At 40.9% G+C, this 26,761-nt stretch overlaps 1 protein-coding gene across 1 annotated transcript in view; it reads right to left on the bottom strand.

The window, feature by feature from the left end:
- DOCK1 (dedicator of cytokinesis 1) overlaps positions 1-26,761 on the bottom strand; it is a 906,712-nt gene that overhangs the window by 15,863 nt on the left and 864,088 nt on the right. The window contains exons 48-51 of the mRNA XM_030202953.1: positions 23,576-23,721; positions 19,501-19,699; positions 16,232-16,385; positions 3,018-3,163 (exon numbers count right to left, since the gene is read on the bottom strand). Of these exons, the coding sequence (XP_030058813.1) occupies positions 3,018-3,163; positions 16,232-16,385; positions 19,501-19,699; positions 23,576-23,721 (645 nt within the window). The remainder of the gene's footprint in view (positions 1-3,017; positions 3,164-16,231; positions 16,386-19,500; positions 19,700-23,575; positions 23,722-26,761) is intronic.

Below are 26,761 nucleotides of genomic sequence, written 5' to 3'. Positions count from 1 at the left end.
ATCTTGCTTCGAAAATACAGGTTTCCCCGCCCCTGGATTTCACCATTTTGCAAGGACATCCAAATCACAACTTGGACGTTTCTTTTGAAAATGCCCCTCCATATCACTCAACAGAATCAGTATTATTAGTCATCATCTCTGAGATAAAGATTTTATTTGCATATAGGAAATACACTATCCTTTTGCAGTTTAATCTTACTACAGAATTTGACACTGTAGATTATGACATCCTTTTGTTCACATTAAGTTCATTATGGATTGCAGGCAATGTTCTAACCTGGATGAAAGGATTTTTGACTTCTAGATATTATAAGATCCTTGTGGAGTGCCTCTGGGCTCTCATTTATCACTGGTCCTATTATGTGTGTATGTATGTATATATATATATGAATGACATCTTTATGCCATTATTTTTCTTTTGCTGGCATCAAAGTTTTCTCATACGTGGATGATATGCTTTTGTCGATACCAATACACGATATATTACAGCTGCCTTTAGGCCAGATTTCATCTTGCATAGCAAAAATATAGGCACTTAACAGAAACAAGAAGACCAAGCTGCTCTGGTTAGATCATGTAGGGCGAAATATACCTTCAAAACTGTCTGTCTCTGATGGATTTAAGTTAAAGATGGAAAACACATCTAAAATACTTGGTGTTTATTTGGATACTTCCTTATCCTTAAAAGTTTCACATATTAAAAATCTATTCTTTATAAATTACACTGTCTTAGATTTGCTCCTTTTTTTGAAAGAAAACACTAATTTTGGTTCAGGCCATGATTTTGGCAAAACTAGACTATTGCAATGGTTTATACTGTTCTCTTTCAGCTAATTTGGCATCTAGACTACAGGTGATACAGAACACTGCAGCTAGGATGATTATGGGACAAGAAAGGTCAAATCATGTAACACCTGCATTGAGAAAATTCCATTGGTTGCCTATTAAGACTTATGCTCTTTTTAAAATTAGTATATTGGGTTTATGTTTAGAGGTACATGCTCAGAGTATTTATTTTCTGTATTTTCTTTTACCTTATCCCCATCTTCATTATGCCTTATTTATTATGCTTCTTTTGTGAAAGTTATGTATAAAAAAGCTGTGTCATTATCTTTTCCTTTTCAAGCAGTTTCAGCAGGTTGCGCTCTACCTATGAAACTTAGGACAATTTCTTCATATTTGTTATTCTGTAAGTGTTTAAAAGCACATCTGTTTGAAAAATGTTTATATCAGGCTACAATTTTACGTTGTTTCTTTTATAGTTTTATATCCTGTGATTCTGTAAGATTGTATTTGTACATAAGTACATAAGTATTGCCATACTGGGAAGGACCAAAGGTCCATCAAGCCCAGTATCCTGTTTCCAACAGTGGCCAATCCAGGTCACAAATACCTGGCAAGATCACAAAAAAGTACAAAACATTTTATACTGCTTATCCCTGAAATAGTGGATTTTCCTGTCATGATTGTAACTATTTTCCATGTCCGAGAGCCTGAGACCGTGACATTTCCCCAAGTCCAATTTAATAATGGTCTATGGACTTTTCCTTTAGGCAGCCGTCCAAACCTTTTAAAAACTCTGCTAAGCTAACTGCCTTTACCACATTCTCTGGCAACGAATTCCAGAGTTTAATTACACGTCGAGTGAAGAAAAAGTTTCTACAATTCGTTTTAAATTTACTACTTTGTAGCTTCATCGCATGCCCCCTAGTCCTAGTTATCCGCTTTGAACCTATATATGGAGGTTGGTGGAATATAAGCACCATTACCAAAAGACCACTGACCAATACAGTACCTGCCATCTGGACCAACTGCATCCTGTTATATGTTTTTGAATGTGTGGTCTGCACACCTGTACACAGTACTCTAAATGAGGTCTAACTGGGCACTATCACTTCCTTTTCCCTGCTGGCCATTTTTCACCAACATGGCAATGACTGTGTGGTGGCTCAGTAGCACTGCTGTTCAACTGCCATAAGGAAGGCCCCTGGTTTGATCTCTGAGTTGGTTCTTCCATACCCTAGGCCTGCTGGATTGCTGCAGCAGCAGTGTTCACAGTCCCTTTGGGGAAGGGAGGGAGAGATTCATTATCACACAAAGTTCATACTACACAAGGAGCATATATTTCCGAGGATTTTCAAAAACTAGATTAGGTATGCTGTCATGGGTTGTGGGGGATTTAAAAGAGAAATAAAAATCCCTGGCTAGATGTGAATGAAGGCTTGTGGCACAAGATCCTCATCGTTATCTTGAAGGAGCTGAAAGCTACTGGGTCAATAAACCCCCCCCCCCCACAATCTTTTCCCCCTTCCACCTCTATAGTGGATATTAGGACAGATACAGACTTATATATAGCACCAGCTAAATATTCACACACTGTGATTTCACAGCATCACTGTTCACAATTTATATCGTAGCTCCAGAAGAATAAATCTATCATCCACTCTCTGATTTTCCACATAGTAATACAGACACAAAGATACTGTGTTTTACAGAATCATTATTTCTTCTGTTTTTCTAATAATCTGTAATGTAAATCTTCTATGAAACTCTTAATGAAAGTATATAAAAGTCAATGCCTTTCTGTAACTAGAGAAACCTCTATGATGGAAAACATAGCAGGGAAGTGGTTACAGAAAATGGAGTATGAGCGCCTGTGGGGACGATTGCTGAATAATGGTTGTAACAAAGCAGGGGATGCTACCCAAGACATGGTTTATTTATTTTTTTTCCCAAGAAACAGAATTTGTTCAGCGTGAGAGCTAATTTGCTGCTAAGGCTATTTCTTGTCACTTTAAAGTGTCCATCCAACACATCTAACAATACTTTGTTTGTCTGTTACATTTTCTAATCCCAAATCTATCTTTTCTTGTTTATGGCTCATTTAGAATGGTCTCTCTGACATTTCTTATTGCTCATTGTCTTGTACATTTAGAAACCAGGTCAAGCAGCGAAAACTGCTGCTGGCCAACTTACATACAATCAGGAAAAACAAATACTGTTCAGGAGGAGCTTACCCTTTGAGGTGGGGGTGGAGGTGTTGAAGGTGTAGTAAATTCCTGACTTTCTGTGAGGTTTCCATAGTCTGCCATGCTGCCTTTGAGAGGTAAGGGAGGAGGGATATCTGTTATTTCAGTAATCGACATGCCATTCAGCTCCATACCTGCCAATAGTGAAAACATTTCTTTAGTACTTTGCATCATTTCATTCATTCTTAAAGATTTTCTATTTCTGCAAGTGATTCCCTGGGGAGAACCAGTGATGGAGTGAGATCTGGGTGAGTTCTCCCAAGGGATTACTGAATCATGTCTGGCTCTTGGCCAGGGGCTGGGAGGAGTAATGGGAGTGGGAGTTGGTGTATACCCAGCAGACTGACATGTGGTGGATGTGCCAAGGTACAGTTCTGGTACTGTAATGGGAGATGGGAAAAACTGTATTGTACAATGAGATGTAAACAGGGGGGGTGGAGGAGTGAAGAGAAATAAAAGTGTCTGCCATTTTGTGCACAAGGTCTTTGGTTGCCCTAATCCCCTCCAAGACCCGTGGGGTGAGGGGGTATCCTACCCGGCACCATAAGCAGGGGCTGCTGTGAATGAGTAATCTCTGCTAAATGAGCAGAGGTTGGAGTAAGAGGGCTCCAGGGGAGAGAAAGAGAAAATAGCCCCCTGCAAGCGGAACAGGGAGAGACCTGTTCAGGCCTGGATGTGGGTGAGAGAAACTGCACCTTTGGGGAAGAAGGATGGACAGGGAGATCTGGTCCTGACTACAGTCCAGCAGCAAGGGAAAAGCCCAGTGGGACACTTGTCTGGCAAGGAAGCAGACACGCTGCAGCCCCAGATTGTCCTGCCCTGTGGAATGGGTTTGGCGGGTTAACAGCTGAATGGACTTCAACTAAGACTGAATCTGAGGGATTACCATTTGTCTGGTGTCCTGGAAGTGCCCTGAGGGAATGAGAGTAAATGACTGTTTCAATTTTACCTGTTGATTTTGCTATTGGTAAGTTCACTATTATTAAAAGCAACCAGTGGTGTGAGAGTGGATTCTTTTCCTGGACTGTGTGAAAGCTATAAAAGTGGTAGCAAATACCCCCCTCCCAGCCTACCGGGATTTAACCCAGCCCCAGACTCGACCTGCACCCAGCTCAGAAAGGGGCATTACTTTTTGTACGCCCTGGTCCGGGTGCCTGACACAAAGTGCTTAACCGGCTTCTAGGGCTGTCTGGAGGGAACCAGGGTTACATGCATTTAATATATTTGAATTTATCATGAGGTAAGTATATCTGACAAAGACACTATCATGGAAAGGCCTGTTCTTGCCACGTTAAAATGTACACCTTTCATAAAGACTTCATTGGACTTTCCCATCAAGGCATGACTAAAGAGTATATATAATCGTGCAAACCTGAGGGGTGTGAATGAACACAAAGACCAATATGCAGCAGAATTTTAGCCACAGTTTGTAATTAAGACAACTGAGAATGTGGTCTAAAAGCTAACTGGTTAAATTATGAGGGTAATTTTAGGACAGCATTTATATTTGAGATAACTAGATGAATAAAGTTATCCAGATAATGCTAGAGGAACTATACTATTAACTATCTGGCATGCTCAAGGAACGCTTCCTGGCCCTCTTTCACATAACTGCTTAAGTTATGATTTGACACGGACACGCTCAGTCACAAGTTATGCAATTAATGGCTCCAAGTATTCACACAAAACTGTTTATGCAATAAGATTAGCCACATACAGGCCATTATTTTCGAAGCATCCCTAAGTGTAAACAGCAATCTTTAAACATACAGATGCATATATGTTGAGATAGCCATTTTAGAAAGTCACTATTTACATATGGTGATTCATGCAGTTCAGAGATTGCAAGGAGGCAAGGTTAGGGCATGGAGAGGGAATAGTTTGGATGGGCTTAAAATATAAAACTGTATTCCCCCATTTTAGATGGGGAAATTACATGGATATTATAAAATTCTGTACATCAGCATTTATACATGCCCTGAAGCAGACAAGTGTTTTCTTGAAAAGCAAGTGCAAAGGCTGAAGCCACAAGCCCACAACCTCCGAAACAGCAAAGATCCCACCTTCTGGTGTTCCACCAACAGAAATAACCCCCTTCTGATGCCCCCTCACAATAGCAAGGAACCCTCCCTTATGATTCTCCCATTAGCAAGAAACCACTCTCCAGTTTCCTGTCCCTGAAAGCAGTGAACCCTCCATACTGATCTCTCCCAAAAGCAATAAGTTTCCCTCCCAATACCTCCAGCTCCTCTCCCAGCTCTTACTGGGAGTTCTTGGTATTTTTAGTAGGGAGCAGGAGCGATGTCTGATCACTTCTGCTCTATCAGAGTCCCATGTTCAAAATAACACCCATGACCTCTAATGCTAGGGGTTAAGCCTTGTCTTGGAGGAGCCAATCCAGGGGTTATTGCTACAGTAGTTAGATAGGGAGTTATCACTGTCAGAGAATGGGAAGAACAGAAGGGGAAGTTCCTTGCTGTCAGAGAGTGGGGGGAATTGGAAGAGAGAGTTCCTCGCTGCAGGTGGGAATGGGGGGGGGGGGGGGAGATGATGGTGACATCCACCAGTTAAGTAGATGACTACTAATTGTTGCAGGGCTTTTAAAAAGCTGCTCCCATGCACATTTGAAGGAAAGCTATATGTTTCCTCCCACCACCCACACAATGTGGAACTTTTAAAATTGCTGCTCTCACTGAATGTGATGAGACCTTGATGTGCACATCTGCTCGTATCCCAACCTGGATGTCTTAATCCCCCTTTCCATTCCCTATCTAGCCTTATTTTGTTTTAAATAGCAACCTCAGAATGTGTGATGCATTAAGCCTTGGGTTGCCTGCATATTCCTTTATAGCAAAAATGTCAATCTTTCAACCATTATCAAATATAGGCTATCAATTAACTTACTGTTCAAGTGGATATCTATCTATATATATAGCCTCAGGTACAAACTTAGATTGTGAGCCCTCCTGGGACAGAGAAATACCCAGAGTACCTGAATGTAACTCACCTTGAGCTACTACTGAATAATTTGTAGCATAACCCAGCATCAGCGTACCCTACATTTATGTGCCCGCAGTCAAACCAGCCCTAGACCTGGTGTAACTGTAGGCAGGTAAATGCACAGCAGGGTTGTGCATATTTACAGTACTCTGTAAGTTTTATGCATAACTGGAAGCCCCGCCCATGTATATACCTCTTGCATTTACACACTAGGGGCCCTGTTTACTAAGGCGTGTTCGCATTTTTAACGGACCTACAATTAGCGTGCGCGCTATCCATGTAGGTGCCTATAGGGATATTGTAGGCGTATACATGGTTAATGCATGTTAAAAATGCTAAAACGCCTATAACGTGGCTTAGTAAACAGGGCCCTAGGCCACTTATGGGCACTGTTACAGAACAGCACTTAGGGGCCCTGCTGGCACTTTCATATGCTAATATTTTAAAGATTTCTTTGTGCAAGGGAAGTGTAAACATGGACTCCAGTTTACAGAATGCCCTTTAATACTTTTGGGGCAAGATGCATAACAAAACGTAAAACAACCGAAAACGTAAAAGTCATTACCGTTTTAGAAAAAATGAAGGATGCACTAAAAAAAAAAAAAAGACGCACATGTTCAGCGCGGGATTCAAACGTCGGATGCATGAAAGTATTGTTAATCTGGTGTAATCTCCGCCAGCGGTATAGGAAGCGCATGCGCAAAATTGCCAAACCTATGATATCACCTTGCCCGGAGACGCCGCACCGCTCACCCCCATTTCAATCAGTTGATTTCGGAGAGTGCAGTTGAAAGCGTGCATCACATTAAATAGCCTTCCATTTTGGCCATTATTCACACCCAAATAATAAAAATGTCTTTTTTGGCCGTGCTTCACAGTCAGCTAAGAGATCTGGAAGTCTCTGAGCCAATCACAGCACATTTAGCTCAGCTAAACACGCTGTGATTGGCTCAGAGACTTCCAGGTCTCTCAGCTGAGTGAAGCATGGCCAAAAAGGAAGTTTTTATTATTTGGCCAAAATGCAAGGCTATTTTTGTGATGTACGCTTTCAACTGCACTCTCCGATATCAGCTGATTGAAAACCTGGCCAAAATGGAAGGCTATTTTTCTGATGGACGCTTTCAACTGCACTCTCCGATATCAGCTGATTGAAAAACGGGGAGGTGAGCGGTACGGCGTCCTCGGGCGGCTTATATGACATACGTTTTTGGCAGTTTTTCGATCTAGCACAGCCCCAACGAGAGGTACAACCTCTCGTTAAATTTTCCGGCGATTTCCACCGTTAAGGCAATCGGAAAAGGTTAGTGCATCTCATTACAATAGGGTTTCTGCACAATTTGCTCATCTGCATTCTGTTTTCGTTAGCTGCCACCGCCGTCGGAAAATGGCCTTTAGTGCATGCCACAGTTTAAAACATGTTTGTTAAAGGCTCGTTTAGTTTAGTGCATCTTGCTCTCGGTACTGCCTCACATTTAAGTGCCTTTTAAAAAACATTACTGTTGGAATTACACATATAGGACTTAATTCTATATATGGTGCTTGAATAATCGGCACCGATATTTTCACCTAGGTGTATTCTGTGAACCACACCTAAATCGAGGCCCGTCCATTTACGTCAAGTAAAACTTGGTGCAAATACTGGCGCCTAATTTAGGCGCACAGCCAGATGTATTGTATAGCCGTGCACTTAGATTTTTGGATCGCCCACAGTCTGCCCATTCCATGCCCCCTTTTTTGGAAATGCACATTAGAATTTATAAGCACCACTTTACAGAGTACGCCTAGCAAGGTGGGCATGTAAATTCTAATTAATGCTAATTTGTGTCAATAATTGCTTGTTAAGTGAAAATGATCAGCGCTGATTGGATTGTTAAGTAATTAAATTGCATGCGCAAATCCAGAATATGCAATTTCAGTCACGCTATATAGAATCTGGGGGTTAATGCCAGAGGTATAATCCCTTATACTTTCAGCATTATACACAGAACCTATGCGGTGTGTCTGAGAATTCCAGGGGAGGTGCTCAATATACATATTTACCAATATTTGGGAGCTATAGTATAGCTTATGTCTGGTGGCTATATATACAGTTTATGTCTAGCTCAGAAGCAGGAAAAACAGGTATAAAGTAGTGGACAGAGTCAGACATAAAAGCTGTAAGTAGAAGGCCAATATTCGAGAATAAGGAGGATAGTCTCCGCAGATGTCAAACCAGAAGAAACAGTGGTGACCAGCCAAGTGTGATGAAATGACAGCTAAGGAGTCCAAACTTAAATGTCCAAAGTTTATTGCAGTCAAATTCCTAAATGACCTGATACGGCCGTGTTTTGGCAGATGCCACCTGCGTCAGGAGTCTGCTGTGTCATAAAACTGTATAAAACTGATAAATGTATAGCCAAGATGAAACTTCAGAAGTCTCTCATAAAGCTTTCTAAAACAACTGCGTCAAGATGCTGCTGCATTGGGTCACTCTTGCCTGGTCACCACTGTTTCTTCTGGTTTGACATCTGCTGGGACTCTCCTTTTCTTTTTCTTGACTATTGGCCTTCTACTTACAGCTTATGCACTACTTTATACCTGTGTTTTCTGCTTCTGAGCCACACAAACTATATGTATAGCCACCAGACATATGCTCACTTGGCTGGTCACTGCTGTTTCTTCTAGAAGGCCAATATGCACCACTTCTACTTGTAGCTTGCATGCAGAAGTATAACTTATATGTAAACCCCCCCCCCCCCCCCCATCAACTTATACCTGTATATTCAGTGGTGGTAGGTATCTGTTTACCCCTTCATTGTATAATAAGTCCCCTAAATTCAAAGGCCATTTGGGTGCATAAATTTATAGAATGCTGCCATTTACGTACATAGCTGTTGTTTATAGTTTATTAAAACTTGCTATATCACGAAAGCTGACTTGCAGAACTGGGCGGTTTATAATGTAATAAAAAAAAAACAAAGAGCAATAAAATGAAAGGAACTACATTCAAGCCAAGTCATTCAAACCTAAGCAATGGAAGGCAAGGGAGGGGCAGACACAGTAGGGGGAAGTGGAAAGGAAAGAGAAGGAGAAATGAACGGGTAATGGTTACAGTGAACACCAACTTTTATGCGTGTAAATGGCAATAGTGCACCTAACCACTACTCTATTATTAAGCACCAGTGTTTACATGGTGGTAATTGCTGCCCAGTTAGCATGGGAGCTGTTACAACCACCTCAATGTGTGCCAGTAAGTGCTCCCCTCCGAAATGGCCATGAGGTAAGTGATTCACTTACCAAATGACCATTTCTTTAAAAAAAAAAAAAGAAAAACACAGGCCCCCTTTTACCACAGCTTAGTAAACGGACCTTGTAATTTACATTACACCAGCCATAGACCTGGTGTAAACCCACAAGCCTACATTTAGGTGCACCAATGCCAGTTTTTGCTAATATTCTATGACATGGCATATGTGTTTTTATAGGACAGGCTTACAGATAGAAACTGGGGGCCTAAAGTTTGGCAAACATTTACAGAATTACTTCCGTGGCACAATACACAAACTTACATATATATATATATGTGTGTATATATATATATATATATATTATATATATATATATATATGTGTGTATATATATATATATATATATATATATATATATATGTATACATACATACATACACACACACAGAGTATACAGTGTGATAAATATATATAACAGAACTTTTAAATGTGATTTTTTTTCACTAGTTGGAGGAAAGGTCTTTTCTTTTCCAAAATGTTAACAGGATGTTAAGTTTTCCATGCACATAACGTCACTCAAATTTTTTCTTTACATTCAATTGCTGACAAAAATCCAGATGAAGGACAGGTTTGTGTTACATGCAGAAATGAAACACATAATTAACCATATACCCTGACTGATAGTATTCAGAATTAAGAAAACTATAATGATGTTACAATAAATGTATTTTAAATAGCTGCCATTATGTGGTATTCACAATAACATTTTAATATTGCAGTATAAAAGCACAGCTTTAACATAGAAGGGAAAGAGTATGCATTAGAATAGAGTAGTTATTTATGAAGCCATTCACCACTAGAGCTAGGGGTATAAAGTAGTAAGTTAATTCAATCTCATGCAAGTACTTTTGCACATAAAATCTTTATTATATATATGCCTGAAGGAGCTGTTCTGTCATCAACATTTATGTGAGGTAAAACTCATAGCCAATAAGTTAAACCATACACAAAACATATTAGTTTGTTGCAAAGTTACTCAAGCCTGAACAAGTAAATAAATACATTAGTGGACTTCATTAATTTTTAAGTCATGGGTACTTTGGATCCAAATGAACAGTTATTTGTAGAAGTATTTTATTAAGATTTTGATAATGTAATGCCAGTTTGGTTTATGTGAACTTAAATGCAGAATTCTGAATGTATGTTATGTGCTGATTATTGTTATTATGTATGTTTATTGGAAACTACCTAAGTGTTTAGGTGGTATATTATTTATTAAAATAAATAAATAAATACAAGAAATAAGTAGAACCACCAAATATTTCCCCATGTGAGGCCTCAACACTGCTGAACAGTGTGTGCCAATGAAATACACCCCACCAGCCTGCCTTCAAACTTTTTATTATGTGTATCCTAAAGGAGGTGGGCATTTCCAAATACATTCTCTTCAACAATTGAGAAATGACTTGTCCTACAACAAGCATCCACTTCCCCCTTTCTGCCAAGAGCTTGGGTAGAGAGGCAGGAAGTAGCAGGAAAAAATCCAGAATGATGATGAGGGCTGCCACTGGGCCTTGCACTGAAGAACACAGAAATAAATGAATGTTACAATACAAAGGGGTCTATGCACCAAAGCTTGCTAAGACTGTTTAACACATGCCCAAAACAGTGCAGTATGCACTGTTAACTTAAGGGTCAATATTCAAAGCAATTTAAGAAGGCAGGAGAGGCTCCTGCCCACTTAAATTGCATTCAGCAGGCTGGCAACCAAAATTCACTTAACTGGATAGGAAAGGAGCATTAGGGGGAGAGAGTTGGGGGAACAGCCAGTAGTTATGCAGGTGCTGGTGCCTGCATTTCTAGCCAGTCAGATAGGTGTGCTTTTTATGTTGTCCTATCTTTGCCTGGATAGATCTACAGGCACAGGCACTGGATATTGGGAAGTTTCTGACACTACATCCTTCCCCAAGATCCTGATCCTCCTCTAACCCCCCCCCCCCCCCCCCAAGACAAGAAGAGCTCCATAACCAGACTCCTGACCAATGTTCTCTCTAAGCTGAGCAGGAGTCATCCACATACACTGCTGCCATTGGGGGGTGCTGTTTCACTATCACGTTTTCAATACTGCAGGACTCCAGGGAACCTACTCTAATGATTGAAAACACAATATTGAAGCACTGCCTCCCCACTGGCAGCAATGCAGTTGGAGGACTTCCATTCAGGTTAGAGGGAACAGCGCTCCCGACCCCCCTACACCCACTGTAGGATCCCCATGCCTAACTTTGATAGCCTTGGTGGTCTAGAAGGCCCTAAGGGCAGGAATGATGCCCACTCACACCTGCCCATTGTGGTCCAGCCTCAAAATTCTGCTGCAACCTCTAGCTGCAATCTCATGGAACTCTGCTGGGGGTTCTTCTTGCCATCAGGGGGTAAAGAGAGGGAGGGGGACTCAGAGGGACTGAGGACATCTGGTTCCGCTTATGCAGGTCCTGACTGAAATTCAGCGAGGACCCACATAAGTTCTGGTGGCCAGAACATGCCGGATTGAACACTGGGGCCTACTTCTGCCCATGGTAATCAGTGTTAAAAATGCTGACTTCTGCCAGTTGAATATTGACTGGTTAGTGTGCATGCTAAAATAGCCTGAAAAGGCATTAGCAAAATTATTGTGAAAAGGCAGCTATGAAATTTTATAAAAGTTCTTTTCTACATGTAGAACAGGTTTATAGATTGAAAAGCTTCCTAAAATTACCCTCATATGCTGTCACATCAAGTAGCTTTTATGCTTTTCTAAGGGGTTTGTCCCTGTTGCAGATTCACAATCCGGGGCTCCCACAGAACATTTATTTAATCCTGGTCCTTTTCCCACTCCATTCAGTGCATGCACACTCTTATCCAAAGGAGCAGGTTCTCTCCCATGGGAAGGGATTTCCATTCAAGACCCTGGCATAGAGGTCCTTACAATCACTGAGATTAATATGGTGCGCTCCAATTCACTTTACTGAAGATAAATGCATAACAAATACTTCTTTGAGGTAGTCTTTCTGTGCTGAGGTTTAAAAACTCTTCTCAGGATGCCTTCACATGCTTTAGCCCTCTTTAGTAATAACTATTTCATTACCAGTGAAGAACACATTAAAAAGTAGTGATAAGCAAAAAAGTTACTGCCTAATATAATACTTTGTGAGTAAAAGTACCGCAACTACAATGAATGGAACTGTTAATGTTTTTATCCTGGACACAAAAGAGAGGGTAAAACAGCATACAAAATAATACAGAAACAAAAAAGCAACACTGGGCCTTCAGGATTGAGATGGTCAAAGTCTCTTGTTTATTAATTGATGGATAGACCCGACATGGAACGTGTTTTGGCGCACTTTTGCCTGCCTCAGGGGTCTTTGATATGGAATAGAGTCTCAATTGCTCCGAGCGTGTAATCAGCCTGAACCTCACTTGCTCTCTCCTTCTATTAGTAAATCTACACAGCATTCCAAACGTACTCTCCATGGGTTTCTGACTTATATAAGTAGCAGGCAGAACCATTGCAACCATCCCAGAAGGGGGATGCTGTAAGCTGTTATTATCCCTTGAAAACTGATGCTAGCTAAAAACTGGTGTTATTTTTCCTGACCTGGACAGTATGGCTACTAAGCCATGGCCAGAAGCTTCCAGGTTACTTCTTAAAAGGGCCAGAATGTGAATTGCCTCCCTCCCCCCCTTTCCAATTGCCACCCCATATCACATCTCCTCTCCTAAAGAACCCCAATATATAATCCCCTCCCAATGTCCCCATGCACATACCCTCCCCTACTGATGCTTCCTCTTAAGCCCAAAGCCCCCTCCCCCAACCATTCTGTAGGTCCCTTCCCCTTGCAAACCTTGTGAAACTCCTTGGTGTCTAGCGGGGTAAGGAATGATTCCCAGTCAATCTTGCTCCTGCCAGCGCCAGGTTCAAAATGGTGCCAGTGACCCCTAGCTCCAATCTCACGGTTCGACCCCTAGACTACTGTTAAAGGTCACCACTGCCATTTTGAACCTGGCACTGGCAGGAACGACTGAGACCCTAGGGAATTTCAGAAGTTAAGCCCAGGGGAGGAGCCTATGGGATGGGGGGGGGGGGGGGCTTTTGGGCCCAAGGGCAAAGCACTGTAAAGGGAACTATGGGCTTGAGGGGGGGTATCTAATCTGTGATATTGAGTTCCCAAGCTATAAAAAATGGCTTTGTAACTCTTTCCAAACTGATATATTTCAACAACTTTTTTTCTCATCTCTTTTGGAATGTACTTTGATCATGGCATTGCATTCTTGTAGAAATCTTATGCTGTCTACTTTGCTCTCATGGTAAAGTTCAATATATAGTGAGGTTTAGATTCAACAAGGCTGGCTGCAATGAAGCCTGGTTGTGTTCAATCAGCTGAATCTAATTAGCAATTAAATCTGGTCAGTTGGTTGATTAACTAAGGGAGCAGTTACATTTTCATGTAGGTGATATAGGGTTTAATTTAAAAACTGTGGTATATGTTTACTCAGGTTCCCTTTGTCTAACACATTTTGTTTAAAGATCAGAAACCATTCAGTGTGCCATATATGGAACAATAGGGGAAATTGGGAGATGGGGGAACTTTTTCACATCACTGTATTAAAAGATTTATTAAATAGGTCTTCACTTTCATTCGGAAATAAAAAAATAAATAAATTCTGATCTAGTTCTGATGGATGTCAAGGGGTATGTTTACTAAGGTGCACTAGCATTTCTAATGCGCCCTTAAATTTAAGGTGCGTTAAACGCTAATGCCCCTATACATTTCTATGGGTGCATTAGCTTTTAGCACGCGTAACTCATTTACACACATTAAAACACTAACATGCCCATAGCGCAACTTAGTAAACATAGGTACAAGTGACCTGCTGCCCATTATAGACAATTCACTTCATACATCCTTCCCCATGTCTTCCATTTTCAGAAGTATTACGTTTAAAGTGAGCACTAATAGAATTTCCAGACTGTGTCCTGGCCTAAAGCCATGCTGATATTGATCTAAAACTGCACTCCTATCCAAAAAATCCTGAAGCTGTCCCTAGACTATTTGTTTGACCACTTTATCCAAAAAGGATAAGCTTGAAACAGGGTAATAATTAGTAACAGCTTCAGGACTTAAATTAGATTTCTTCAGCAGTGGTCTTATACTACTATGTTTCAGAACCGATGGCAAAGAACCTTCAACTAGGCCTGCATAATTTTCTGTGAAAAATGAGCAACACATTATTCACTATCAGACATCTGTCAAAAGGACTGATAGAGGTATTTAGGGGAGGGGGAAATTCATCAAGGTGTGGTAAAAGTTCGTCTTTTATCGCCCCTTCATTCTCTGTGAGATTCAGAAAGCTGCGGGATCCCAGTACTGCAGTTTGCTGAATCCCAGGGCAAGAAATGAATGCTGTTTGTGGCAGTGGCAGATCGGTGGATAGTTCAAGCCCACCATTTTTTTTTTTAGTGATCAGAAGGTAAGGATGGCTCTTTCGAGGGGCAGAAATCTAAAGGACTGGTTGGATGAATCCTTGAGGCATTGGGCTCCAGTAGATGAGGTAGTAAATTCTGCAAGTCATTTTAAATGCAGCCACTGACAAATTACAGTACAAGTCGGGGACTTTAGGAATTCCATGGATCAACAAGTATATAGATTGAAACATCACACAGACTGTATAGTTCTCTTGTAGAATATGCTGTACAACGTCCATACCCAAAACTGTAAATTGAGAAAACCACGAGGGCATTGAAAATCAGGATGAATGAACATCGTTTCTGTCTTTTGCATAAGACACTGGAAGCACCCACGGTGGCTCATTGTGAGACTTATTTCCACTCTTGAAGATTTACAGTGTTATGCGATTGACCATGTGATGGAGAACAGAAGGGGGAGATGGGGGAAAAATTATTACCATTGGAACAACTTTGGATTTTTAAACTTAATAGCTTGCAACCTGCAGGTTTAAACATGTCCATTGATTGGAAGGTTTTCTTTTAGAAAACTGGTGGGTGTCCTCCACTAACCAATGGTTGTACCATTCCCAGTACTTTAGATGAGAATTGGCTGTAAGATCACAGCGTTTTATTGAAATAAGCAATGCCATTTTGAGTGTTCTGAGCAGCATTAACTTTGATGCACAAATAGACAAAGCGGTGGAGTCCAATCATCATAAGTATCAATCTCGGGAATCCATTATGAATTTTCACTAACCCTTTCCTTATTTTGTAGATGGCAGTTCAAGAGGCTGTTAATAACATTTGAATTGCTGCTCCTGAGGAAGCTGAAAAATGAAATGGAGGGCTTTGTCGAGCATCAGCCACGTGAGTTAAATTGCTGCTAAACATTCTTTTTGCTGCCGGTACAGTGTATAAGCACTATAAGCTTTTTGAAAAATAGCTTGAGTAGGGAAGGTTTTCATGATTGGTGATGCTTTGGTTCAGTTTTACAATTGTCTGCTTTTTGCAACTGAGCTTCTGAAATCTTTTCCTTCCCCTCAGAAAAATTCTTACATTGGGAAATAATCATATATTGGAAAATTAAATAGGAATTGGGAAGATCCTGGAATTTTGAAGACTTTGTAGGACTTACACTAGTTTATTGGGGTGGTCACGTCTTAGTAAGTCTTTGCAGACATTAAGCTTAAGGGCTAGTATACCCGTCACTGACCATTCTATTCACATCATCCTATTCTTCCACTTTCCAGATTTGAAAACAAACACAAATATTGTAAATCCAACCAACAATTTACTTATTAAGGTAACATGATACTTGGTTCATTTTGCACTAGCATAACAAAAGGAGTACAATACCCGAGAGCTGGTCTGCAAGGCAAGAAGTTAGTCCAACAAGAAGTCTCACCTATCATTTCTTTGTTGACCTATGTTTGAACAATAATAATAAAGTTGTAGAAAAAAGCCAGCATATGAATTTCAAGTTTCAGACTTACTTTGGTGCAAACTGAAGGAAAGCTTGGCCCTCGGGGTGATAGGTGGTGGTACTTGTGGAGAAGCTTGTGCTGATGGAGAGGCAGAAAAACGTCTTTCACTTCCAGTAACGTTGATGACTTGGCTTTTCGGTCTCTGAGGTCTCAGTGGGCTGATCTGTATGAATGACATAGTCAATGAATTAAACCTGTGAACACTGCCTCTCAAGCAACCACAATCCTAGCAGACCTGTGGAGTAGACACTGAGCTTGGGAACTGAACTCATATCTTCCACATGGAAGCACACAGTATGGCTACTCAGCCATCAAGCTAAAATGTTATAGGACAGAAAACAAAAACAGTTGATATGCTGTATTATGTATTTATAACATTAGAAATGCGCACGTTATTAGCTAATTTTTCATATTATTGCACTAACCTAGGGCTGGTGTTTTCATGCAAGATTAATACAGAAAAGCCATATAGTGCAAAGCTAGTAAACCTCTGTAAGGTGACTACTACAATTCCAGTATGATAGGAAGAAAAAAGTAATATTCAAAAAGGTGGCCCACCCCTAGCTTAAGCTCAAGGGCTAATATTGGAGGTAGCGACATGTTAAGTGCAAAATGTGAAAAACAAAATATATTTTGAAAAAAATGCACAATTGTTTCAATATGTTTTTGAACCAAAATGCTGTGTTTTTTTGAAAATTTACTATATAGTATACATTGTATTTTGTTTTTTGCATTTTTTTACTTAACATGTAGTTTTTTGATATTTATTAAAATTGAATTCAGTATTTGGAGGGTTTGTGAGCATGGGATGTAAACATTCTCCATGACAATGTTTAACAAGCTAGCAAAATGTCAGTAACTATTCTATGCTATATGTGGAGATACAGAAGATCTTCAAGTACCAACAAATATAATCAGAAGCCAAGAAAATATGACGCGAGGATATAGCAATTGTCCCAATTGTATTGGGGTACACACAGAAAAAAAAAGGGAAAGTAGGTGCTGTAACTCACCAGCAAATCAAATAACACCCCCCCCCCCCAAACAAACAAAAAAACAGCACCAAAAGAATAAAGAAACAAAAAATTAACCGGGGGGGGGGGGGGGGGGAGGAGACAGAATAAATATATAAATTCACTTAGTAAAAATAAATTAAAAATTTACAACATAGAATACAAAATTTACAACATAAAACCCAATATAGCCATGTTTCACCCACAGACTGTCATCAGGGGTTAATAGATGAGAACCAGTGAGAACTAAGAGACAAAATCTCTTATTCAATAGTCAGAAAGTCTCCTTAAAAGACTGTGTGCTTCCTTGTCTGTTTATACTGATCAAAAAAGCATACAGTCTTTGTGAAAGACTTTCTTTTGTTTCTTGCTATATTAGAGGCATTACTTAACTACACATTTTCCATACAGTTTTATATGCCGTCTATTGATCCCTAATGTAGACCATGGCCATGTTGGGTTTTATGCTGCAACTTTTTCATTGGCTTATATTATGGGGGAGGAGTTGGGTGGGGTGGCACAGAGACTAGAAAGCTTGGGGGTGGGGGGACAGGCTGAGGGTCCCTAAAACTTTTGAATGTTGAAAAGGAGTTCCCACATCTGTAACAGTTGACAACCTCTTTTTCTCTATGATTCTCCTAATGTGTCTGTAACACATGAACCTCTTTGATAATAACATCACTTTGTATTTGTTTCATCACCGGAGGTGACTAACGCCTCACGGTACTATGTAAGCCACATTGAGCCTGTAAATAGGTGGGAAAATGTGGGGTACAAATAAAAAAATAAATAAACCTCTGTACTAGGGGTAATGGTGTTCTTCCAGTGTTCATCTATATAAACAATTTTTTTTGTCTTGCATTGGTAATATTTTATTGGAATTTGTCAGTTAAAACCTAAAACCAAAACCCCTACTGGATTCTTGAAGTGGATATGGAATTTTTTTAAACGGCCCTTTCACTAAAGGGGTTAAGCCCTTAATGTAGATTAATATGTAGAAACAGACTATCATGTGACTGCGTTAAAGTATTTTGTGGTAGTTTCCTATTTCTGCATATTAAACCACATCATACTGCACTTTTCAGATGTTTTACCTGAAGAGGCGTGGAATGGGTGGAAAGTAGGGATGGAAGCTTCAGCCAATTAGCGTGTTACATTTACTGCACACTACTCTTGGCAGGTACTGTGCACTGATGGGCACTTTAGCACATGATCTACAATAAAAATACCCCCAGAAGGTACCGGCATAAAATTTGCAGGTACTGTGTGTGGTAAAATCCCGCTTTAAGCTGGGGTAACTGCAAATTGTTGTACATTTTAGTAAAAAAAATGACCCATAAAAGTTACTACAAATTTATGCAACTCATTAAATGCCAGGAGGCCAGATTATCAAAACATTTTTGCCCAAGAAACAGAATGCATGAAAACTATTGATAAATCAGTCCCAATAAAAATGAAATACTCACTTTAAAAGTCAAGGACACAAACGATAATGATGAAAAAGTTTCATCTTATTAGGCAGCTCTATTTGAACAAAGGCCAAAGACAGGCAGTGAAACCAAGATCAGAACTAATTCCAATCCTTGCATTAACAGTGAATGGAAAAATCTAGACCAGTGGTTTCCAACACAGTCCTCAGTGACCACCTGGCCAGCTGGGTTTTCAGGATACCCACAATGAATACATATGAGAGATATTTGCATGCCATGGAGAAAGTACATGGTAATAATATCTCATACATATTTATTGTAGATATCCTGAAAAATCGACAGGCCAGGTAGTCCCTGAAGGCTGGGTTGAAAACCACTGACCTAGACTACAAATAGGAAAACAAAATGGCCTGCGCTGTTGTAGACAAGTGTATTGGACGCAAGCAGGTCCATTTTTCAGTGCACCTGCAAAAAAGGCCTTTTTTGGGGCAGAAAATGGACGTGTGGCAAAATAAAAATTGGCGCGTGTCCATTTTGGGCCTGAGACCTTACCGCCACCCACTGACTTAGCAGTAAGGTGTCACGCGTTAACCAGGCAGTAATCGTCTGCGTGCATACAATGCCAATTACTATCCAGTTAGCACCACGTGCTGGAAAATACAATATATTTTCTGACACGCATAGGGGACGTGCGTACAAAATGAAATTACTGTCCGGGCCACGTGGTAGCCTGGTGGTAGTTCTGAATTGGCACATGTTGGGCACGCTTAGGCACCTATGCGGCTTAGTAAAAGGGCCCCTAAATAAAATAAACCAGTATCTTGGTTAGACTTACTGTTTCTGAGAGGATCACTGCTTCAGACTGCTGCGGGCATGGGTCAGTAGCTTTAAATTCTTTATCAAATATCTCTTGGTGCTTGCTGTTCCTCTTTTCCTTCTTCTTCTCCTTCTTATCTTTATCTGGGTCATCCTTATCCAGCTTATCTTGTGATCTAGAATGCATCTTCTTTGGCAGAAGGGGTTCGAGCACAAACCTGCAGGAAGGTGTCGTTTCTTTAGATCAATTAAATATTTACTAAAAGGCAACCGGATTCTTTTTTTTTTTTTTTTCTACATGGTTTCACCAAATTTGGCTTTGACTTGTTGGGAAGATTGGATGGACCGTTCAGGTCTTTATCTGTTGTCATTTACTATGTAATGGACACAAAGAGTGAGGGACAAGTTGAAGAGGAAATCCAGAAGTCTTTATTGATAGCTAAATGATGACCCGACACGGCCGTGTTTCGGCATTAAAGCCTGCATCAGGGGTCAAACAACTCTTGTTACACTAGTAGTCTATGAAGGAAAGGAGGCACCTGCTTGCTTTATAGAATAGGCTCTAAATAGGTGCCTTCTTTGCACCACTATTCTTTGTTGCCTTCCACTCAAACTAAATGCCCTCGTTATAAGTCTGACTGGATTAGGAACTGGTGGTATGCAGTCAGGGCCTTCAAGGTATTTCACTCTTTGTGTCCATTGCTTTTGTTGTACGTGAGGATTTTCCTCCCCACTTTCAGGCTTATTTTCGAAAGAGAAGGGTGCCCATCTTTCAACACAAATCAGGAGATGGGCGTCCTTCTCCCAGGGTCGCCCAAATCGGCATAACCGAAAGCCGATTTTGGGCATCCTCAACTGTTTTCCATCGCGGGGACAACCAAAGTTCACAGGGGCATTTTGGAAGCATAGCAAAGGAAGGACTGAGCCGTGCCTTACACAAGGGCGTCCTCGACCGATAATGGAAAAAAGAACGGTGTCCCTGACGAGCACTTGGGTGACTTTACTTGGTGCATTTTTTCTTTCGACCAAGCCTCAAAAAGGAACCCGAACTGACCAGAAGACCACCGGAGGAAATCGAGGATGACCTCCCCTTACTACCCCAGTGGTCACTAACCCCCTCCCACCCTAAAAAAAACCTTTAAAAATATTTTTTGCCAGCCTCAAATGTCATACCCAGCTCCCTGATAGCAGCATGCAAGTCCCTGGAGCAGTTTTAGTGGGTGCAGTGCACTTCAGGTAGGCGGACCCAGGCCCATCCCTCCCCTACCTGTTACACTTGTGGTGGCAAATGTGAGCCTTTCAAAACCCACCAGAAACCCACTGTACCCACATGCAGGTGCCCCCCTTCACCCCTTAGGGCTACGGTAGTGTTGTACAGTTGTGGGTAGTGGGTTTTGGGGAGGAGGTTGGGGGGCTCAGCACCCAAGGTAAGGGAGCTATGCACCTGGGAGCAATTTATGAAGTCCACTGCAGTGCCCCCTAGGGTGGTTGGTTTGTGTATTGGCATGTCAGGAGGACCAGTGCACTAAGAATGCTGGCTCCTCCCATGACCAAATGACTTGCATTTGGTCATTTCTGAGATGGGTTTCCTCGGTTTCCATTATCACCAAAAATTGGGGATAACCATCTCTAAGGTCGTCCTAAATTTCACGATTTGGGTGTCCCCGACCGTATTATCGAAACGAAAGATGGACGCCCATCTTGTTTTGATAATACGGGTTTCCCCGCCCCTTCGAAGGGACGTCCAGCGAGGACGTCCTCAGGAAAACTTGGGCGCCCCTTTCGATTATGCCCCTCTTTGTGTCATTTACTAAGTTACATAAGAATTCTCTAAAGCTTTAGTACTCAGCCTGGTTCTTGGCCCCTCTCCATAACCAGTTGGGTTTTCAAAATAATCCTAATGAACATATATGACATAACTTGCAAGTACTACTTTAAAAGCGTGTAAATATATTTCATTACAAATATTCTGAAAACCTGACTGGCTAACAGATCCAAGAAGGAAAAAAATATGAGACTTTTTATTTTCTTGATTTGAAGTTTGAGTGAATTCTTCTTTGAGGCATTTTTGAGCTGCCATTCAATCTAGCAGGCTGGACTCTTCTAATGTGTAAATGCAAAGGGGGAAGGGGCAGGGGCTTAGTCTGTTGTGGATGTTTATCTCTATGAATAATCAGTAGTTACTACTCTCTTCGCAGAATTCTATTTTTAAAGCACAATATTAAATTTTGTTATTTGTAAGTACATTCTATGCACAAGTACATTTCTGGGGTTGGGTCAGAAGTTGTTAAGTTTTACCTCAACTTCTGACCCGGTAAGAGGTGTAATTAGCTTTTCTTTTTCTGAGCATAAGTAATACTAGGAATAGAGTATGTCCATGCCATCTTAAGCCTGTTCGTATATGGTTGGGTTTAAAAGGTTCAACAGTTTGCCTGGCCTTGTTGCAAAAAACATGTATTATGGTATGCAGGTGCTGACTGACCATCTGGGCAAACAGGCAGTGTCCGAATGCCACCCCCTTCCAATATTTCTCTCTTCCTCCCTTTTACCCATTGGTCTGGCACTCCCCCCCCCCCCCCCCCAGTCTACAGCAGTAATTTGCATAGGCTGCCAAGACCGGAGCTTTCTCTCCGCTGGATCCCACCTCTTTCTGATATAACTTGCTGCTTCTCCAGGCCAACTGGCGGCACACAGCCTATACAAAACACTGCAAGCAAGTGGCTACAAGGAGGGAAGGAGGGAAAAGAGATACTGGACAGTGGCTGGGAGGGAGGGAAGAGAGATGGTGCTCAGTGGGAGAGACAGAGATGTTGGATCCTTTTGAATTCCTGCCCTCTCTTGGCCAAACCCTGTAATTTCAGCCTTATGCAACCCATAGGAAACTTTCGCCCCCTCTCTCTCAAACAGAGAGTGAGAAGCAGAAAAATCTCTTCTATCCTAATTTTCTTTTCAAACAGACCCTGTTCTAATAATCATCCAACCCCTTTTTCTTATACAGCAACCCATCACTCCATACATCAGCCTATCACTGAAACTCACACAGCTCCCCTAGGGCCACTTCACTTGCCCTCTCTAGGTTATCAGGGTGAAGCATTTGCCTTATCACCAAAAATGTCAATATTTTCCTTGCACAATATGTATCTTTAAAGATACTCTGATCTTTTCCCTTAGCCACTATAAATATTTTACATATACAAATGCTCACAGGGACTGTTTTTCTCACTATAAGTTCAATAATTTGCATATAGCTGCACCCTTCCCCTTAGCAACACACTGAGGAATAATGTACTCTGCATGAAAGTGTTATATAGTTGGCTGACATATGTGTTCTTTGTTACACGATTATATGATTGTGTTCTTAGTGCAATGGCTTAATAAAGATTTTTAATTAATTAGAATGCTATGTATCTTTTTCTGTCCTGGCCAGGGCTTTTTTTGAGGGGGCACTTGGGGGTACTGAGTACTGACACCTTTTCTATTGTCTGCTAAAATTGACCCATGGTCCCCAAGTTTTAATGAAAGAGCTCAGGCTCTACACATCAATTCTACCTTGTCATAGATTCTGTGACTGGTTGCAAAGGGCCTGTCTATTGTGGGGTGGGTTCCTCAGTGATCACCCCAGCCCTGAAGGGTGGCCTAGCATTTGAGTACCGGCACTTGTTTGCTAGAAAAAATGCACTAGTCCTAGCCAGCCTCAACTGCCAGTCTACTCTGACTAACACACAAACCATGTCTTATTACAACCTTTCTTTAAAGAGTTTTGATATACAATTTACATAAACACATATCTGCTTGCTTAGCATGACTATAAAGTTTTTAAACCCATTCCAATGAATTTTTACACATGCATATGTGATTGTTTAGTATTCATAAGAGCGAAAACACATGTTATTTGTATACCAACAAAAAATAATAGCACCTATGTTAGTGCCACAACCTACCAAACAATGTTTATGGAATAATGAGAAGTATATAAAACATTTTTTGAAAGGTACACTTATACATTGTGAAGCAAATACAGTGTGTGTGGCTTGCTAGGCTGCTGTAAGCCATCAGGTTAAATAATAATATAACCATGGCATAAGCCATCTTACCCATCAGATCCAGGCCTGGAAGGTGTGCTGTCAGAGGATAGAGAGGATACAGATACAACAGATAAAGGTCTCGAGGATGATGGCATTGTGAAGGATCGGACCATAGACCTTGGTCGACTTCCTCGTCTATCATCAACGTTTGAAGGCTATACGGAGAAAAATGTAATTGTATTTGCAACATACTGCAGAACACTTTGTATTAATTACTTTATACTACCTTTATTTTCAAATGTACAGTTTCCTTCTATGAATGGGATACGCCAGAAAATATAGTTGCTTTGATGCACATTTCTAACAACATGATTTGCTAAGGGGCTTTTCTACTAAGCTGCAGTAAAAGGGGCCCCGAGCTAGCGGTGTCAGCTGTTTTTGCCGTGCACCAGGGCTCCTTTTACTGCGGCGAGTAAAAAGGCTGGAAAAAGAAATGGCCGTGCAGTAAGTTCACGCTTGCCGTGCAGCCATTTTGGGGAGGGGGAAAGTGGCAGTAAGGGCTCCCACGCTAAGCTGGCGGTAACCGGGTAGTGTGCAATGCTGCCCGATTACCGCTAGGTAACCCTCTGCGGAAATATGTTTTAAATAGTTCCACTAGCGGTGGACATGGCGTGTGCTGGGGGGGGGGGGGGGGTGAAACTATCGCCGTCATCCGCATTGGGCCGGCAGTAGTTCCGGCTTGCCGCGTGGCAACCCTTTAGTGAAAGGGCCCCTAAATGAGCTTTTATATACAGAAAATACACACTAGCTAGAAACTGATTTTACACAGTACAGATGTGAACCTTTTCTCTATTTCACCTTCAAGCCAAAAATTAGTTCAGAATCGGAGACACTGAGAATGGCAATACACAATGCACATTAACTGAAAATTTTTGAGAAGTCAAGTCCACAGAATGGTGTATAAAGAGAAAATATTCTAAAAGTGTCATTTATGCAAATGGACTGTTGCAGTTCAGAATATTTATGTAGGCTCTGTTAGTCATTAATAACTGATATATTCCAAAAATAATTGAAAACATTCATGCAAAAACTATTTATCTCCTGCTGCTTAATCACAGGTATATTTTCCACTCAGTCAACTGCTGGTAGTCTGCTGTGCATAAGACAGACATAAGTGATAAAACTCCATCATTGCTGACAAACCTTGTAACAGATTAGAGTCAGACTGTTGAGATAATAACACCCAGGTAGATGTCTAAGGCCATGACCTTGCCAATGTTCTTCTGAGAAACTGTTGCCAGCCAGGTGGGGGTGGGGAAGTACTACACAGTATTATAACATTTTCTATTATTTATAAATGCAACCTCTCTATCTCTGCAAACACGTAGACTAAGTAAATGTTCAATCCACGGCAAAACATAATTGCATAATTTAACGTGAACTGATTTAATGATAATTTGTGGAACAAAGAAAAAAAGCTGTGTGCCATAAATAACTTTTCTTCACAAATAATATTTAAAATAAAAATTCCGTATTGACCAACCTGTGCACCTAACAGCTTAAAATGGCATACTGCAAGATGCACTCAGGCATCCTATGATAACTGCCAAATGTGCATATGCTAAAAAGTATTTTTTGAGGGAATGTGACTGGGCAGAGAGTGGGTGTTGCATCTATATTACGGCACACTAACTGGTTAGCGCATAGATAGCGCATGAGCCCTTACCGCCTACAAAATGGATGGTAGTTAGTGCACGCATGATAATTTTTCAAAATGGACACATTTATTCATGGCTAGTAATACAAAATAAACCACAAAACAGATCTGCTTCACTGAAATCAATTGTAGATACTACTCAAAACCCAACCAGTGAATAGTGACATTACAAGGAGGAAAAAAGATCTCGTACAACTGTGGCAACAAGGAAAACGCTATTTTTTAGCGATTCTTCTGCCCACAGTGCAAAACGTAATCATAGATCCAAAAAAACCCCCCTGAAATTACATATTGTCATTCTGGCACACCATATGCACTTCACATCTTTAAACCAGCCAGCTGGGGTGTAACCACGCCTCACACGAACTGCACAGCACCAAAAAGATAAGTTTTCTATTTTGAAGGTTAAGTGCACTTTTATCAGCACCTTAATGATTGTGGGGCAGTGCGTATGATGTGCTGTATATCATTGGCCAGGACTAGCTATAAACTCCAGTATAGGAACACTTACATTAAAAGGGCAAGACATGCAATGTTATCAGTGCCTTGGGTGCATTAAGTGCCAAACAAATCAGCACTTACATATGCAAGTGCACTACACACTCTTCTAAAATAAAGCATATAGATGCGGGGAACACATGGGGGCAAAACATCTGCACGTCACCAACTCAGGCGCTTGGGGGAGATTCTATATATGGTACCTGGAAAATCTGTGCGGAAATTATTTTCGCTTAAGTGTATTCTATAAGATTTAGGTGCGGTATATAGAATATGCTTAGTTGATATCCAAATGCCTAAAACTATGTTCATCCATTTACACCAATGAAAATGTGGTGGAAATTCCTGCATGTAGATTTACATGGACTGGGCCATATTCTATAACAATGCACATAAATTTGGGAACACCCATGAAATGCCCATTTCCCTGCCCATAACCATGCCCCTTTTTAGATGTGTACATACGCTTAGGGTCCTTTTACTAAGGTGCGCTGAAAATCGGCCTGCGCTGGTGTAGTCGCTTGTACTGGATGCACGCATTGGACGCGTGCATGTCCATTGTTTTAGCACACCTGAAAAAAGGCTTCTTTTTGGCCAAAAATGGACGTGCGGAAAAATAAAAATTGGTGCGTGTCCAATTTGGACTGAGACCTTACCACCACCAATTGACTTAGCGGTAAGGTCTCATGTGTTAACCGGGCAGTAATCGTCAGCATGTATACACTGCTGATTACCGCCCGGTTAGCGCCGCACGCCAGAAGTTTTCCAACGCGTGTACTGGATGCCTGTAAAAAAAAAGAAATTACTGTCTAGGCCATGTGGTACCTGGGTGGTAGTTCCAAATTGGCCCGCATTGGGCGTTTGTAGACACCTACATGGCTTAGTAGAAGACCCCTTTAGTGAGTTATGCGTGTAAGTTCTAATGATTGCCAATTAGTGCTCATCATTGCTTGTTAAGTGCTGTTAATGCTGATTGGCTTGTTAAGCCAATTAAGTTATGCACGTTGTTATAGAATATGCTTAGATTTAGGCGCAGAACA

This window comes from Microcaecilia unicolor, chromosome 5, assembly GCF_901765095.1.
Source record: "Microcaecilia unicolor chromosome 5, aMicUni1.1, whole genome shotgun sequence".
Classification (NCBI taxonomy): Eukaryota; Metazoa; Chordata; class Amphibia; order Gymnophiona; family Siphonopidae; genus Microcaecilia; species Microcaecilia unicolor.
The sequence above is the reverse complement of the archived record's forward strand: the minus strand, read 5'-3'. Positions and strand labels throughout refer to the sequence as shown.